The sequence below is a fragment of the Tachyglossus aculeatus genome (assembly GCF_015852505.1).
Source record: "Tachyglossus aculeatus isolate mTacAcu1 chromosome 12 unlocalized genomic scaffold, mTacAcu1.pri SUPER_6_unloc_2, whole genome shotgun sequence".
Lineage (NCBI taxonomy): Eukaryota > Metazoa > Chordata > Mammalia > Monotremata > Tachyglossidae > Tachyglossus > Tachyglossus aculeatus.
This window is the reverse complement of record NW_024044829.1, coordinates 16870637-16888325: the sequence shown is the minus strand read 5'-3', so window position 1 is coordinate 16888325 and position 17689 is coordinate 16870637. Positions and strand designations below refer to the sequence as shown.

At 42.5% G+C, this 17689-nt stretch overlaps 1 protein-coding gene and 1 non-coding gene across 2 annotated transcripts; both read right to left on the bottom strand.

Moving 5' to 3' along the window:
- Positions 1 to 3542: 3542 nt before the first annotated feature.
- On the bottom strand, positions 3543 to 10887 carry LOC119921448 (olfactory receptor 5L2-like). The gene is made up of 6 exons (XM_038741665.1): positions 10876 to 10887; positions 9240 to 9310; positions 6632 to 6652; positions 4330 to 4470; positions 4041 to 4208; positions 3543 to 3879 (listed from the first exon to the last, which is right to left on the bottom strand). The coding sequence occupies exons 1-6, from the start codon at positions 10885 to 10887 to the stop codon at positions 3543 to 3545; spliced, it is 750 nt and encodes a 249-aa protein (XP_038597593.1).
- Positions 10888 to 16632: 5745 nt separating this feature from the next.
- On the bottom strand, positions 16633 to 16770 carry LOC119921495. The gene has a single exon (XR_005448531.1). It is a non-coding gene; the product is annotated as a small nucleolar RNA SNORA7 (small nucleolar RNA).
- Positions 16771 to 17689: the final 919 nt, after the last annotated feature.

Sequence of the window (17689 nt, the reverse complement as noted above, 5' to 3'; positions counted from 1 at the left end):
TAAGAGGGAGTGAAATCAGGTAATGAACCCCATTTTACAGATGAGGAAATTTAGGCACAGGGAAATAATTTCCCAAGGGCACACAACAGACAAGGTGGTAAGAGTTGGGATTAGAATTCAGATCTACTGGTTTCTAGGTGTGCGCTATTTCCCCTAAGCCATACTGCTTCTCAGGCATGTCTGAAGGTCTCTGCCCAATATCTGGAAATATTGGCTAAGACTGGGTCTGGGCTGGATTATGGTGATTGGATGATTTGTTCCTTATCACCCTCAGTTGTATTTATTGAGTGCTTAATGAGTGCCGAGTACTATACTAAGCACTTGGGAGAGTACAATACAACAGAATTGGTAGGTTCCCTGCATACAACAAGCTCACATGGAGTGGAATCGAGCAGTCTATGTAGGAAGAAGAACAGGTATTTATTCCTTATTTTACAGATGAGAAAAGTGAGGCACAGAGAAGCATCCAAAATCACTCAGGAGGCAAGTGGCAGAGTTGTGATTAGAATACAAGTCCAGTCTCTGCCTTTTCCACTAGGTCACACTACAATATGAATCTTGTTAAGCATCAGATTTTCTTGTAAGATTCCTTTTCAAAGGTCCTTGAGACGGACATCTAAATCCAATTAACCAATCAATCATATTGAGCACTTACTGTGTGCAGAGCACTGTACTAAGCATTTGGAAGAATACAATATTGTATTCCCTTCCCACAGTGAGCTTACAGACTAGAGGGGAAGACAGGCCTTAATACGAATAAATAAATTAGGGATATGTACATAAATGATGTGGGACTGAGTTGAGGGGTGAATGAAAGGAGCAAATCAGGAAGTTGCAGAAGCGAGTGGTAGAAAAGGAAATGATGGCTTAGTCAAGCAAGGCCTCTAGGCAGAGATGTGTTGTTCAAGAGTTGAGCAAGAGTTGCTCCAGTCTAGTGGATGCTCTAGGAGGACACAAGTAAGGAGATGTGCAGAGCAGTTTAGCCCACTTTGCACAGACCAATGACAACCTGAAGGAAAATGTATCAGGTAACTGCTTGGAGAATTAAAATGTCCTAGTGGAGAGAGCCCAGGCCTGGGAGTCAGAGGGATCTGGGGTCTAATCCTGACTCCCTCACTTGTCTGCTGTGTGACCTTGGGAAAGTCACTTCACTTCTCTGTGCTTCAGTTACCTTGTCTGTAAAATGGAGATTACTACTTTGAGCCAATGTGGGACAGAGACTGTGTTCAACCCAATCACCCCAGAGCTTAGTATAGTGCCTGTCACATAGTAAGCACTTAACAAATACCATAATTATTTTTATTACTAAAACTTTTCACAGTGCTCTGCACCCAGTAAGTGCTCAATAAATGTGATTGAATGAATGAATGAATGATTGGCCCACGTCCTCCCCATGGCCTGGAATGCCCTCCCTCCACACATCTGCATATAGAGAAGCTGCGTGGCTCAGTGGAATGAGCCCGGACTTCGGAATCAGAGGTCATGGGTTCAAATCCTGGCTCCACCAACTGTCAGCTTGTGACTTTGGGAAAGTCACTTAACTTCTCTGTTCCTCAGTTACCTCATCTGGAAAATGGGGATGAAGACTGTGAGCCCCCCGTGGGACAACCTGATCACCTTGTAACCTCTCTGGCGCTTAAAACAGTGCTTTGCACATAGTAAGTGCTTAATAAATGTCATCATTGTTATTATTATCATCCGCTAAACTAGCTCTCTTCCTCCCTTCAAAGCCCTACTGAGAGCTCACCTCCTCCAGGAGGCCTTCCCACACTGAGCCCCCTTTTTCCTCTCCTCCTCCCCATCCCCCCCGCCCTACCTCCTTCCCCTACCCACAGCAACTGTATATACATGTTTATACAGATTTATTACTCTATTTGTTTTACTTGTACATATTTACCATTCTATTTGTTAATGATGTGCATCTAGCTGTATTTCTACTTATTGTGATGACTTGACACCTGTCCACATGTTTTGTTTTGTTTTCTGTCTCCCCCTTCTAGAGCCCACTGTTTGGTAGCGACCGTCTCTATATGTTGCCAACTTATACGTCCCAAGCACTTTGTACAGTGCTCTGCACACAGTAAGCACTCAATAAATACGATTGAATGAATGAATGAATCTAGCTGTATTTCTACTTATTGTGATGACTTGACACCTGTCCACATGTTTTGTTTTGTTATCTGTCTCCCCATTCTAGACTGTGAACCCGTTGTTGGGTAGAGACTGTCTCTATATGTTGCCAACTTGTACTTCCCAAGCGCTTAGTACAGTGCTCTGCACACAGTAAGTGCTCAATAAATACGATTGAATGAATGAATGAATGAATAAGGAATTAATTCAACAGCGCAGAGCTGAAAGCAGAAACTGAATTCCTCCCTTTGCTTTCTGTGAGCAGTCCCGAGATTCCTCTGCCTCTGCCTGCAGGTATTTGCTTCTCAAGGTTAGGGATCGAATCTATTGACACTATTGTAATAATAATAATAATAGTATTTGTGAAGATATTACTATGTGCAAAAAAAACTGTATTAAGCACTGGAGAAGAGACAAAGACTGGCTACCTGAGCCTCACATTCTAAGAGGGAGATCAGTGACTGAATCCCCAACAGTCACTGAATCCCCCTTTTACAAATGAGGAATCAGAGGCAGAGAGAAGTAAAGTGACTTGTCCTAGGACCCTCCACAGGGAAGTGCCAGAGTTGGGATTAGCACCAGGTGCTCTGACTCTCAGGACTGTGCTCTTTCCACTAGGTCATGCTGTGACAATGCTCAGCACAGAATAGAAGCTCAATAAATGCTATTGATTGAGTGATTGATTGAAGATTTGCTGCAATCTCTTTTCTTCTGGCTCTTTTCAGATTTTCGTCCTGAGGCAGAAATGGGAGAAGGTAAGCTCTTTGGCGCACACAAGAACTACTGAAACTTTTCTCAATCTCTTTCTTGAAAAGCTTTCAAAACACAGCTCGTTGCACTTTTGCTGTGCCTCTCCATTGCAAACTGCTGATCCCTCATTCCTTAGTGAAGGGACAAAAACCCACTTGAGGTACAACAATATGGAAATAATTCAAAGATTAATTATATTAAGATAAAGTGCAAAAGGCCAAAGGTAAACTCTTTAGCAATGTTAGCAAAGCAACCCTAATCATTAGTGTATCTTTTCACATGGTATCTCTTTCAGCAAAATGGTATGTGGAACACTGATGCAAAAAATTTCTGTCCCTCAGTCATGGCCCTAATTGCCAGTGATTGAGTGTTTCAGCAACATTTGAATAAAGGAGGGATTTTCCAATAAAAGGATTACACATGGAGACGTGAAAGACAATTCAGTCTAAAACCATTCTACCTTAGAATTATCCTTAATTTTCTTCTTCGCTATGGTTTTTCACACCTGGCTTGTTTGTACAGCTGTAGCAAGCCTTACCTATGACATTATAACAACTGCTGTTGAACTACCTTGATGAGAACATGCATCTTGACAAAAATTAATCATTTAACATAAGAAATGCATTGCATCCTCCAACACGATGCTTTTCTTTGTGTTATTTTCACAGAGCATCGTTTTCATCCTTCTTTCTCAGGCTGTAGATCAGAGGATTCAGCACTGATGTCACAGGAGTATAAAACATGGAAACCACTTTGTCATTTTCTGGAGCATACTGTGAACTGGGCCAAACATATATGAAGACGGTGGTCTCATATAATAAGCCAACCACCGTTAGGTGGGAGGCACAGGTGGAGAAGGCCTTGCATCTCCCTGCTGCAGAGCAGATCTTCAGGGTAGTGATGAGGATATATACATAAGACACCACAATTTTCAGAGAGGTGACAGTTCCACTGAAAATCCCCAGGCTGATAAGCAAGACTTCACTGGGGAAGGTGTTACTGCACAATAATTTTAAGATTGGGAGAGATCACAGAAGAAATAGTTGCTCATATTTGACTTGCAAAATGGCAGATGAGATATTAGCAGCACCTAAATGAGTCCCTGGAGAAAACCAGTGAGATATGAACCAAGCATGAGCTGATTGCAAACTCTGAGGGACATAACAGCCATATAGAGCATAGGGTTGCCGATTGCCATGAAGCAATCATATGCCTTGACTGCCAGGAAGTAACCCTCGGTGGTTACACAGGCCACAAAGAGATACATCTGGATGGCACATTCTATCAAGGAAATAGTTCTCACCTCCAGAATTAAGTCTGCATAACATCTTGGGAGCAATGGCTGAAGAATATGAAAGATACAAGGCAGATAAGTGCCCAAGAAAGAAGTGCATCAGGGTGTGACGTCGAGAGTCGATTGTGATTAGCACAGTCAATCCCAAACCTCACAAAAGGCTGATCAGATAGACTGCCAGAAACACCAAAAAGAGAAGGAGCTGGAATTCTGGGAGATCAGTGAGTCCCATAAGAATGAATTCAGGAACTGCAGTGATATTGTCCTGTCCCATCTCTCTAATGTATATGATTAAGCTGAAGGTAAATGAAAAAAAAAGTATCATTATGATAAATGATGACAAAATTACAGGCATGATACCCAGGCATGATTCCTTTTGTTCCAGAGAGAGGGCTGCTCACATGCTTCCTGTGTCCTCACTGGGCTCAATTGTCTTTCAGGCCTTATTCTATAACTAGTATGCAAGCCTCCTGAGATCAGATACTGAGTCTTCTGCTTCTGGTGCTTCCTCAGTTCTTAGTGCAGGGCTCTGCACACATCTGTGCTCTATCCACTAAGCCATGCCACTTTGTGAAGTTTCCACAGAGTCTTTTTAATGCACTGAATCCTTCTCTCTCCTTACATGCCAATATGGCCTAACGGAAAGAGCACAGGCCTGGGGGTCAAAGGACCTTGGTTATAATCCTGGCTCTGCCAATTGCCTGCTGGATGACCTTGGGTAAATCATTAACTTATTTGTAAACTTTTGTCAACATCTCTCTTCTCTCATCTGTAAAATGGGGATTCAAATGCCTAGTTTCTCTCCTACTTAGATTGTGAACTCAGTGAGGAGCATGTACTGTGTCCAACCTGATTGTCTTGTACCTACCCCAGCGCTTACTTCAGTGCTTGGCAAAGAGTAAGCACTTAACAGATAGAACAATAACAGTTATCAAATTTTAGTAAGATCCTATTCTACCTAGCTTGTGCTGCAGTAGAGGTGGGACATATTCTGGGCATGGGGTAGGGGAGATGGGGCCTCTACGTACCAGCAAGGAGTGGGACCTGAACTCCACTTTGGAAGTCAGTGTTCGTGAGACGAGTATAGAGAGAGGGAAAGAGTACAAGGATTTAAAAGTCAAAATGATATCTCTTTTCCTTGAGTTCTCCAGGTAAATGTAATTCCTATTTTAATATGGTAACTTTGAATTACATTGTAAGAGGGTTCATTTAATGTCCTAACCTGTGGAGTGGGACATTTAAAATCATTTTTATTCATTGTTATTGTTTTCTGTGAGGGCTCTCTTAATTAGGCAAGCAATTATTCAGCATATTATATTTGGGCCTTTATTAATGATAAAGTTTGGGCTTGGAAGTCAGAAGGTCATAGTTTTTAATCCCAGCTCCACCACATGTCTGCTGTGTGACCTTGGGCAAGTCACTTTACTTCCCTGTGCCCCAGTTACCTCACCTGTAAAATGGGGATTGAGACTGTGAGCCCCACATGGGATAGGGACTATCTCCAACCCAATTTGCTTGTATCCACCCCAGCTCCTAGTACAGTGCTTGGCACATAGTAAGCATTTAAAAAATACCACAACTATTATAGGTTCAAATGCTTCAGGCCTCACTGAATGTTGCCAGGTAAATAGTAAAATGTCCAAGAGTAATGGTGTATACTGAATTCAATCTATTGCACTAAGGGTTTGGGTTAGGCAAAAGGGCAAAACCCTGTTTCCTTCTCACAAGGAGCTTACACTCTAGTGGGATAGACAGGCATAGATATATTCATGAGCCATAGAAGCAGAATAAATAAAACTGAATATCTAGTGGAACACATACATTCACAAGTCTGGGAGAGGCTGAGAGAGTCATGTCTTCTCATTTGAAGATGACATGTCCTATTGACATCTGGCTAAGCAAATGGGTATTGTTGACAAGGCTGATGCATGACTGAAAATCCATTCCATATTGTGCATATAAGTCTGTTCTTTCACAGTACTGATGTGTTCACTTGAAATGATTCTTGGTCTGAAATTCCCAAAGCTTCTGCTCAGGATGAGCAAACTGCCTACTGAATGCTGTAGCCCAGACTGTACTGTGTGTAGAAGTTCTGTTTCAACAACCCTCACTGTTTTACGAATAACCTGAATTCTCTGTCTACTACAATCACCTTAAATACACACCATTCAGTTCAGCCTTGGAAACAACATTCAATAATCTGCTGGTGACAGAAAGCTTTCTTAATTCTCTTCACACTAACACCAGTTTGGCATACAAGACAGTTCACACTCAGAGGTGTGACTACACCTTCATTCAATTGTATTTATTGAGCACTTCCTGTGTGCAAAGCACTGTACTAAGCACTTGGGAGAGTACAATACAAAAATAAGCAGTCTCATTCCCTGCCCCCAAGGAGCTTACTGTCTAGAGTAAGCTTATATTTGGAGAGATGGGAGGGTTGCCATGCTTTAATACTTTTTCATTGAAATATCAAACCTGTATGTTCAAGAACCAGCAAATGCTGAAAGGCTTTCTTAGCGCTAAATGAAGATTTAAAAAAATGGTTCTTGTATTCTTCTTTAAATGGTCAAGCACTGTGCTAAGCACCAGGGTAGGCCTGGCACATAGTAAGTGCTTAACAAATACCATAATTATTGTAATAAGGTTGGACATAGTCCTTGTTCTGCATGGAACTCACAGTCTAAGTAGGAAGGAGGATAATTTAATCCCCATTTTACTGATTAGGTAACTGAAGCACAAACTAATTAAGTGACTTGCCCATGTCACACAGCAGGCAGGTTGTGGAGTCAGGTTAGATCAACACTCTATTTTGATCCACTGACAAGGATCGGTGCATTTATTAAATTCTAGGATTTTGTTGGCTAGTGGTGCTGAGTACAGTGATCTGCACACAGTCAGTGCTTAATAAAACATTATTCATAATAATTACTGCTACTAGTAGGGTGGGCCTAGAAGGAGGTTTTTTAATGTATTTGCTAAGCACTTCCTATATGACACACACTGTTCTAAACACCGGGGTAGGTTCAAGTCAATTAGGTTGGTCACGGTCCCTTTCTGCATGCAGCTCACAGTTTAAGTAGTAAGGGCAGGTATTTAAACCCTATTTTACAGTTGAGGAAACTGAGGCACAGAGAGGTTAATGATTGGACCAAGGTCACACTGGAAGCACTTGACAGAGCCAGGATTAGAACCCAGGTCCTCTGACTCCCAGGTCTGGGCTCTTTCAAGTAGACAACACTGCTTTGTGGGTGTTGGCTTCAGTGGGTAACTAATGTCATCTGTCTCCTCAGGCTTTCTTCTAAAATTTTTAGAAAGTCCCACCTCAGAATTCCCCGAATCACAATAGTCTGTCAGGGGGCCTCTGGTCTGGCGTGATTCACTTGGGCTGGAGGTGATCCTTAGGCCAGATGAGCCAGAACAATCAATCAGTCAGTCAGTCAATCAGTCAGTCAGTCAATCATATTTATTGAGAGCTTACTGTATTAAGAGCATTGTTCTAAGCACTTTGAATTTTACAATATAACAGAGTTGGTAGACACATTCACCACCCACAGTCAAGCTTACTGTGGGCAGGCAATGTGTCCATTTATTGTTGTAATATACTCTCCCTAGCACTTAGCACAGTGCTCTGCACACAGCTAGCACTCAATAAATAAGATGGAATAATTGTCAAAACCTGAACTTCAAAGCAGGTCAAGAAAATGCCCAGCAGCCTTTCTGAAACTGCTGGATGGCCACCAGGTCTTTTAATAATAATAATAATAATAATAATAGCAATAATAATGATCCTGTTAAATACTTACTTGTGCCAAGCACAGTTCTAAACACTGGGGTACATAAAAGCTAATGAGATTGAACATAGTCCTTATCCCATAAGGGGCTCACAATCCTAAGCCCATTTTACAGATGAGGCAATTGAGGCATAGAGAAGTTAAGTGACTTGTCCAAGGTCACACAGCAGACAAGTGCTGGAGCTGGGATTAGAACCCAGATGCCCCTGATTTGCAGGCCTGTGTTCTATCTACTAGGCCACGCTGTCTTTCAAAAGGTCTTTTGGCTTCTGGAATGCAGTATCTGCCTACCATATCACGGCCAGAGTCTGCAGCAGTAGGAAGGAGTCCAGCAGTACATGCCTTTGGGGGCGGCAGCACTGTGACCAACGTTGTGGGAGAGTAATAAAGTCTCAATTCTGCTTCAAAATAGCCAATTATTTTTTCCCATTAATAACATAGTCCACAGTTCTTTACTCTTTCAAGAAATTACTGTGAAATAAGATCAAAGAGATAATAATAATTATTGTATTTGCTAAGTGCTTACTATGTGCCAGGCACTGTACTAAGCCCTGGGGTGGAAACAAGCAAAGTCCCTTGTCCCGTGTGGAACCCACAATCTCAATCCCCATTTTGCAGATGAAGTAACCGAGGCACAGGGAAATGAAGTGACTTGCACAAGGTCACCCAACAGACAAGTGGAGGAACAGGAATTAGAACCCATGACCTTCTGAGTTCCAGATTCATACTCTATCCACTACACCATGCTGCTTCTCTTTTGATCTGCAAACAATTTGTAACCATCTGAATCGTTTAACTTCTGAATCTTTATAATCTCCCTTGAATTTGGTGATGCCTTCTCCCCCTTAATCCCTCTAGACTGTAAGCTCTTGGGCAGGGAATGTGTCTGCCAACTCGAAGCATTAATACAATGCTCTGCACATAGTAAGTGCTGAATAAATGCCATTGATTGATTCCTCAGAACATTAATCCAATGATTAAGCATTTTAAAACACCATTCATATTCTGAGCACATGAATCACTTTAATATCAATCCATCAGTGTTTCTTCTTGAGTGCTTACTGTGTGCAGAACACGATATTAAATACTTAGCAACATATAATATGGTAGAGTTGGTAGATGTGATCCTTACCTACAAGGATAAAGCCACCTGGAATTTAGTCCACTGAAGAAGTTATGAGCTGTCACTTCTTCCAGGAATTAAGCTACATTTCCCAACATCCTAACAGAGAAAGGAGACATAGAACCCTTCCATGTCCCTGAGACTTTACCTCTTGAACTGGTCTCTGAGTTGAGGTGAAAATTTGGTTGCTATTAAGTAGAAGTGAAAGCTTTTTGTTGCCTGAACGTACAGACCATATCTTACATCTTCCTTTTAACTTCCCCATTGTCTAGAACAATATGGTGTCCATCTTGAAGAGGTCACATGATTGATTAAAGATCGAATTTCAGGTTTTTCAGTTTCCTATCAAATTAAAGGAATGAACATTGGCAATAAACAGAACGTCACCCTAGTAAAAAGATAGAGAATCCTACACAACCATGAATAAGTTGGACATTAAAAAAGAATCTAGAATAGAGAAAAAGAGCTTGCTGACAACTCACAGTGACTAGATTGATTGGCATCGCTAGTATTTTCTTAATGTTGTTTTGTGTATTACCTTTCCTGTTGAACTATTTTCCTATATATCACTTGTTTTAGACTGTGAGCCCACTGTTGGGTAGGGACTGTCTCCATATGTTGCCAACTTGTACTTCCCAAGCGCTTAGTACAGTGCTCTGCACACAGTAAGCGCTCAATAAATATGATTGATTGATTGATTGAAGGCACTTTTCATTTCTTTGTTTCTCAAACTGTAGATAAGTGGGTTGAACATGGGGACCACAATGGTGTAGAACACAGAGGTCACTTGGTCCCTAACCAAAGAGTAGGAATTACTTGGCTTTAAATAAGTAAAGACCATTGTCCCATAGAATAACATAACCCCATCAAATGGGAACTGTAGGTGGAGAGAGTTTTTTTCCTACCCTCTTTCAAATATATCTTCAAGATGGCAGAGAGGATGGTGACATACAAGACGAAAATAGTGATCAGAAATGGAATGAGGGTCGAACCCCCTAAAACATATATGAAGATTTCTGTCTCAAGTGTGTTCTTGCAGGACAGAGATAAGATAGGACAAGTATCACAGAAGAAATGATGGATGAGATTAGACTTGCCGAACAGTAATCCAGATATAAAAACTATAATGACCATTCATTCATTCATTCAATCATATTTATTGAGTGCTTACTATGTGCAGAGCACTGTACTAAGCTCTTGGGAAGTACAAGTTGACAACATATAGAGATGGTCCCTACCCAACAGTGGGCTCACAGTCTAGAAGGGGGAGACAGACAACAAAACAAAACATATTAACAAATTAAAATAAATAGAATAATAACTACGTACAAACATATATACCTATATACAGGTGCTGTGGGGAGGGGAAGGAGGTAAAGTGGGGGGATGGAGAGGGGGAGGAGGAGGAGAGGAAGGAGGGGGCTCAGTCTGGGAGGGCCTCCTGGAGGAGGTGAGCGCTCAGTAGGGCTTTGAAGGAACAGAGTTAGCTTGGCAGATGTGTGGAGGGAGGGCATTCCAGACCAGGGGGATGCCGTGGGCTGGGGGTCAATGGCGGGACAAGTGAGAATGAGGCACAGTGAGGAGATTAGCAGCAGAGGAGCAGAGGGTGTGGGCTGGGCTGTAGAAGGAGAGAAGGGAGGTGAGGTAGGAGGGGGTGAGGCGATGGAGAGCCTTGAAGCCGAGGGTGAGGAGTTTTTGCCTGATGCATAGGTTGATTGGTAGCCAATGGAGATTTTTGAGAAGGGGAGTAACATGCCCAGGGTGTTTCTGCACAAAGACGATACGAGCAGCGGCATGATGCATGGATTGAAGTGGGGTGAGACAAGAGGATGGGAGATCGGGGAGGAGGCTGATGCAGTACCAGAGAGTTGATGGTGGAGACTAAATATATCCCAGCCAGGAGCCAGACATAAACTCTCCAAGATACCACAACCACGTAAAGCTGTGGGCTACAGATGGCTACATAATGGTCATATCAATCAATCAATCAATCAATCATATTTATTGAGTGCTTACTATGTTCAGAGCACTGTACTAAGCGCTTGGGAAGTACCAATTGGCAACATATAGAGACAGTCCCTACCCAACATTGGGCTCACAGTCTAAAAGGGGGAGACAGAGGACAAAACCAAACATACTAACAAAATAAAATAAATAGAATAGATATGTACAAGTAAAATAAATAAATAAATAGAGTAATAAATATGTACAAACATATATACATATATACAGCTGCTGTGGGGAAGGGAAGGAGGTAAGATGGGGGATGGAGAGGGGGACGAGGGGGAGAGGAAGGAAGGGGTTCAGTCTGGGAAGGCCTCCTGGAGGAGGTGAGCTCTCAGCAGGGCCTTGAAAGGAGGAAGAGAGCTAGCTTGGCGGATGGGCAGAGGGAGGGCATTCCAGGCCCGGGGGATGATGTGGGCCGGGGGTCGATGGCGGGACAGGAGAGAACGAGGTATGGTGAGGAGATTAGCGGCGGAGGAGCGGAGGGTGCGGGCTGGGCTGTAGAAGGAGTGAAGGGAGGTGAGGTAGGAGGGGGCGAGGTGATGGAGAGCCTTGAAGCCCAGGGTGAGGAGTTTCTGCCTGATGCGCAGATTGATTGGTAGCCACGGGAGATATTTGAGGAGGGGAGTAATATGCCCAGAGCGTTTCTGGACAAAGATAATCCGGGCAGCAGCATGAAGTATGAATTGAAGTGGAGAGAGACACGAGGATGGGAGATCGGGGAGAAGGGTGATGCAGTAGTCCAGACGGGTTAGGATGAGAGCTTGAATGAGCAGGGTAGCAGTATGGATGGCGAGGAAAGGGCGGATCTTGGCAATGTTGTGGAGCTGAGACCGGCAGGTTTTGGTGACGGCTTGGATGTGAGGGGTGAATGAGAGAGCGGAGTCGAGGATGACACCAAGGTTGCGGGCTTGTGAGACGGGAAGGATGGTAGTGCCGTCAACAGAGATGGGAAAGTCAGGGAGAGGGCAAGGTTTGGGAGGGAAGACAAGGAGTTCAGTCTTCGACATGTTGAGCTTTAGGTCATAACCCATCACAGCTAAAAGAAAGCATTCAGTGCCAGCTAAATCAGCGAAAAAGTACATCTAGGCAAAGCATCCAAAGAAAGAAATGGTCTTCTGGGCTGTTAATAAATTCATCCTCATTCTGGGCATGATGACAACAATAACTCAGGTCGGTGAAGGACAGGTTGCCGAGGAGGAAATACATGGCGGTGTGAAGTCGGTACTGCAGCCCGATGAGTACGATCATTCCCAGGTATCCCACCAGGATGATGGCATACGTGAAGAGAAATACAATAAAGTGAATCAGCTGCAAATCTGGAGAATCCATCAGTCCTGCGAGAATGAAGTGAGTCTCTTATGTACCATTCCCTTCAGTCATTTTCCTCAACTTCTGAAATCTGCTGAAGGAGGAATAAAGAAAGCGGTTTTTGTATTGATATTGGACATGAAAGTCATTGAGGATTATGGTGCATAAAGGAAAAAGTGAATTAAAAAAGTATTCCTTCTGGTGAGATTTCTGATTAGTGTTGGGACACTGAATTATTAAAATTCCCTCCCATGATTCAAGAATGGGAAATCATATCAAATTAAGACAAAATCAATAATATCTAGGGACGCTAATGGGATATATCACTTCAAACCCTAAAGTCTCTTTTCTTTTCAAAATTAATTCATTTCTGTTTACATCAACTTCATGCCTTTTGAATGTGAGACTTACCAGAAGCAGAGTTAATCAGGGGATCCCAATAGCTTCCTGGAAAGTTCTCTTTGGAAAGTCTCCCACTGAAGAACACTCTGTACTTCACCTCACCCCCCCTCCCCGCCACAAATCCAAACTTCTAGACTTTGCTGGTTTATTTGACATCTGCATATATTTTTATATAGTTAAAATTATTAATCCATAAGAAAAGCTTAGCAGAGATCAGGGCTACACAACTGTGATTGCATTAAACTATGTTTCAACTGTAATCTCGATACCATGACCATCAAAGGCAAAAGGAACTCTGCTTCTAAATGTTGTTTCTTTCCTAGTTGAAAAACAAATATGTTTTCTTTCAGTGACTGGAAAAGTCGTAAAGGCAAAAGTCATTTTTAAAAAGATTTCAACATTGCCTTATATATGTAGTTCATGCACCCCCCAAGATCGAATTCCTCTGTTTCCAGTGCTCTCTGTCCCTCCCCCTCCAATCTCATTACATGCCACAAGCAGGGTTTTAATCACTACAGAACAAAGTTTTGTCTTTCTGGGATGGATGGGGAAAACAGTCACATTTTGACTATTTATAACATGCTAAATGCATTAGTCGTATCTGATTCTTTCTTACCTGAAACAACGGTTTTTGAAGTTGTTTGGATAGGATCTATCCATCTATCCACCTATCTTCAGTTTATTTTATTCTTCTTGCTAATGGCAGTAGAGCCTCGATTCCCCTTATACATTACACCAAACAAAAAATAATTTCTTGGTTGTCATTCCCTGACTATTGAAAAAGGTTATGAAAGTGCCTGTTTCATATTCAGTTTTACTGAGTAGTCAGACTATTTTTCTTTCTAGTTAATCTGGAATTATTTTAATAATAAAGGGCTTTTCTAATCAAATATGAGCCAGAAGAAGCAAAAAAGTGGGCCTGGAAGGATTCTTATTATTCTAGTTTAGTTCAAGTACTTTCAAATGTGAGGCAGCGTGGTGCAATGGGAAAAAAACAAAGATCCTGAAATATGAAGAACCAGCTTCTAGCTCCAGCTCTGTTTCTGACCTGCTGAGTGACCTTGGGCAAGTCACTTAAGTCTCTCTATGCCTTGGTTTCCTCATATATGAAATGGGAATAATATCTGACTCCACCTCATAGAAATGGTTAGGAATAAAAGTAATGTGAAAATGCCTTGGGAAAAAATTGCTATATAAAAATACAAGGCATTATAAGCCAATTCTTATCTCATTGGGGATGACAACTTAATTAGACAACATCACTAAATTCTTTGAGTAGGAAAACTTATACTTCAGTCAAATGGAAAGATGAAGAGTGACATATTAATACAGATCCTAGTTATCAGTTTTAGGTACGCTGAATGAACATTGAATAATTTTAACAGTGGCAAGAAAAGCCAGCAGTAACAGTATGTAGGTTTAGGAGCCCCTCTTTCATTAATCTAAGGGATTATCTATTTGCTTTTGATGTAATTATTCACACAAGTTTATTTTCATTTTCACTCTGTTCAAACAACTGAATTTCATATTTCCTGAGTATATCCCCAAGTTTCTAGTACCACTATGGACATTTAAGTCGAAGCTCAATAAGTAATTTCAGAGGGAGCTAAGCACATTTCAAATGGAATGACTCCTTTTCAAATGAACGGTGTGGAGTCAACCTTCTAAATACGACTGGCACAGGAAGAAAAACTGTCTTTTCAATTTGTAGGTCACACATATTTGCTCCATCCTCCTCTTCCTTCCCCTCAGAAGATGAGGTGGTTTTCACTCTAGCCCCCTCCCCAGCCCCTCACTAACCTTTCAAGGAATGTTAATGAAATATTTCCCCCAACCCCAACTCCCCCTCTCTTTAATCCATCAAACACTCACTCAAATCATGAGTTAGGGGAGATAGGGAAACTCAGAAGAGGACAAGTCTTTAGGACTTAGAGATGGATCTTTTAACTGCGGAGCTAAAGAGTGAATAGGATTTGAATGAACTGCTAAAAAGAACTTTCCAAACAATTTCAGGGTTGTCTATTAATAATAATAATGATGGTGGTATTTGTTAAGCACTTACCATATGCCAAGCACTGTTCTAAACCCTGGGGTAGATAAAAGGTAATCAGGTTGTCCCACGTTGGGCTCACAGTCTTAATCCCCATTTTACAGGTGAGGTAACTGAGGCAGAGAGAAGTTAAGTGACTTGTCCAAGATCACACAGCATACAAGTGCCACAGCCGGGATTAAAACCCACGACCTCTCATTCCCAAGCCCGTGCTCTTGTCACTAAGCCACTCTGCTTCCCTATTACACTTTAATATGCCTAAAAATATCTTTCCCATTGAAAGTTGAGACTGCCTCAAGTGTTAGGTGCAATGGACTCTTGGGTTTTAGTTTTATTTTATTTCATCATTTTAGACTGTAAGTTCATTGTGGATAGGGAATGAAAATACCAAATCTGTTGTATTGTATTCCTCTAAACCCTTAGTACAGTGCTCTGCACAAGTAAGTATTCAATAAATATGATTGACTGATTGGTTGAGTATTTTATTTTGAATTCCCTACTCATTACAATATGCTGTAACATGCTGTATATGTGGTATCATCATGCTGATGCTATACATGGGGTTTTTGAATACTTAATTCTGAATCAAAAGCCTACAATTTTCCATTCACTGTGGTATTTGCCTCTGAGAAAGTTAAGCACTTTCCTCCTCCTGTTCCTTCCCTTTTCCCCACCACCACCGGAGGTGGTAGTAGTGGTGGTGGAGGTCATCCAGATAGATTTCACTCCTCTAATGCTAACCTATTCACTGTACCTCGGTCTCATCTATCTTGCTCCCACAACCTGCCTCTGGCCTGGAAAGAAAATCCTCTCTCCTCTTATCTGATAGACAATTACTCTCCCCCATTTAAAAACCTGATTGAAGGTACATCTCTTCCCTGACTTAACCCTCTTTTCCTTTTCTTCGACTCCCTTCTGTACCACCTTGACTTGCTCTCTTCATTTATTCCCTCCTTCCAGCCCCACAGCACTTATGTACCTATCTGTAAATTATTTATTCATATTAATGTCTGTCTCCCCTTCTAGACTGTAAGTTTGCTGTGGGCAAGGAATGTACTTGTTATATTGGACCCTCTCAAGTCCTTACTACAGTGCTCTGCACTTGCATACAGCAAGTGTTCAATAAATGTGATTGACTGATTGACTGATGGGGTGGGGAGGGAGAACACGTTTGAGATCCACATTGTGGCAGCCTAGGACTCTCTTGGCCCTGCCTATTCCCTGACAAAAATGCACTAATTCATTTCCCCAATTCACCTTCCTTCATATATATTCCCAGCCCCTGGTTTTGAAGTGAAGACTCCAAAGAATTTGACAGTGAAGATAGGTGCATCATTCAACAACCACCTGTAAAGTGGTTGAGTCAACATAGCTCTTGCTGTGGCTAAAAAGACTCCTGTAAATGCACTTCAGTCCTCCTCCCATTGGGGCATTTCACGATAAAGGCTATTGGCCACTGGACAGTTAGTTTTCCCTCTTTCCATCCAATGTTATAGTGTTTAACTTTAGCCTGTGTTTCTGAGTCACTGATATATTTTCTCCATACTTATTCTCTGTCTGTCTTATGCTGTCGAGTCATGTCTGACCCATAGTATATGCCATATACTCTCCCAGAAGGCCCCACTTCCATCTGAAATCGTTCTGGTAGCATATCCCTAAAGTTATCTTGGTAAAAATATGGAAGTGGTTTACCATTGCCTCCTTCCACACACTAAATTAGTCTCTGCCCTTGACTCCATCCCATGCCATTGCTGCCCAGCACAGGTAAGCTTTGACTTGTAGTAGATTGCCTTCCACTCACTATCCACTGCCCAAGCTAGGAATGGAATGGGTATGCCTCTGCTTGACTCTCCCTCTGGTAGTCAAGACTGGTTGAGTACTGGAAACTCTCCAGGTGTGACTCTGAGAGGATCCATACTTATCACCTGCCCCAAACTAGGGCCAGGGACCATATCAGTCAATTGTGCAATCACTTGATAGTGTGGTCTAGTGGAGAGCCCAGGTCTGGAAGTTAGAAAGATATGGATTCTAATCCTGGCTCCATCACCTGTCTGCTTTGTGACCTTGGGCAAGTCACTTCACTTTTATGTGCCTCAGTTACCTTATCTGCACAATGAGGATGAAGACCGTGAGCCCCACATGGGAAGGGGACTGTGTCCATCCTGATTTGCTTGTATCCATGGCAGTGCTTAGTACAGTGCCTGGCACATAGTAAGCACTTAGCAAATGCCACGGCTATTATTATTATTCTCTTCCATAAAAAAATCTCCCCAATGCTTAATTCAGTGCCTCTAAATTTAATAACTGGTTGTGATGATTGGGACGATTCTTTAGCACCTGTGCCTGTGCTGCTGCCCGGATTGTCTTTGTCCAGAAACGCTCTGGGCATGTTACTCCCCTCCTCAAAAATCTTCAGTGGCTACCAATCAATCTGCGCATCAGGCAGAAACTCCTCACCCTCGGGTTCAAGGCTCTCCATCACCTCGCCCCCTCCTACCTCACCTCCCTTCTCTCCTTCTACAGCCCAGCCCACACCCTCCGTTCCTCTGACGCTAATCTCCTCACCGTGCCTCGTTCTCACCTGTCCCGCCATGGACCCCCGGCCCACGTCCTCCCCCGGGTCTGGAATGTCCGCCCTCTGCCCATCTGCCAAGCTAGCTCTCTTCCTCCATTCAAGGCCTTACTGAGAGCTCATCTCCTCCAGGAGGCCTTCCCAGACTGAGCCTCTTCCTTCCTCTTCCCCTCGTCCCCCTCTCCATCCCCCCATCTTACCTCCTTCCCCTCCCCACAGCACCTGTATATATGTATATATGTTTGTACATATTTATTGC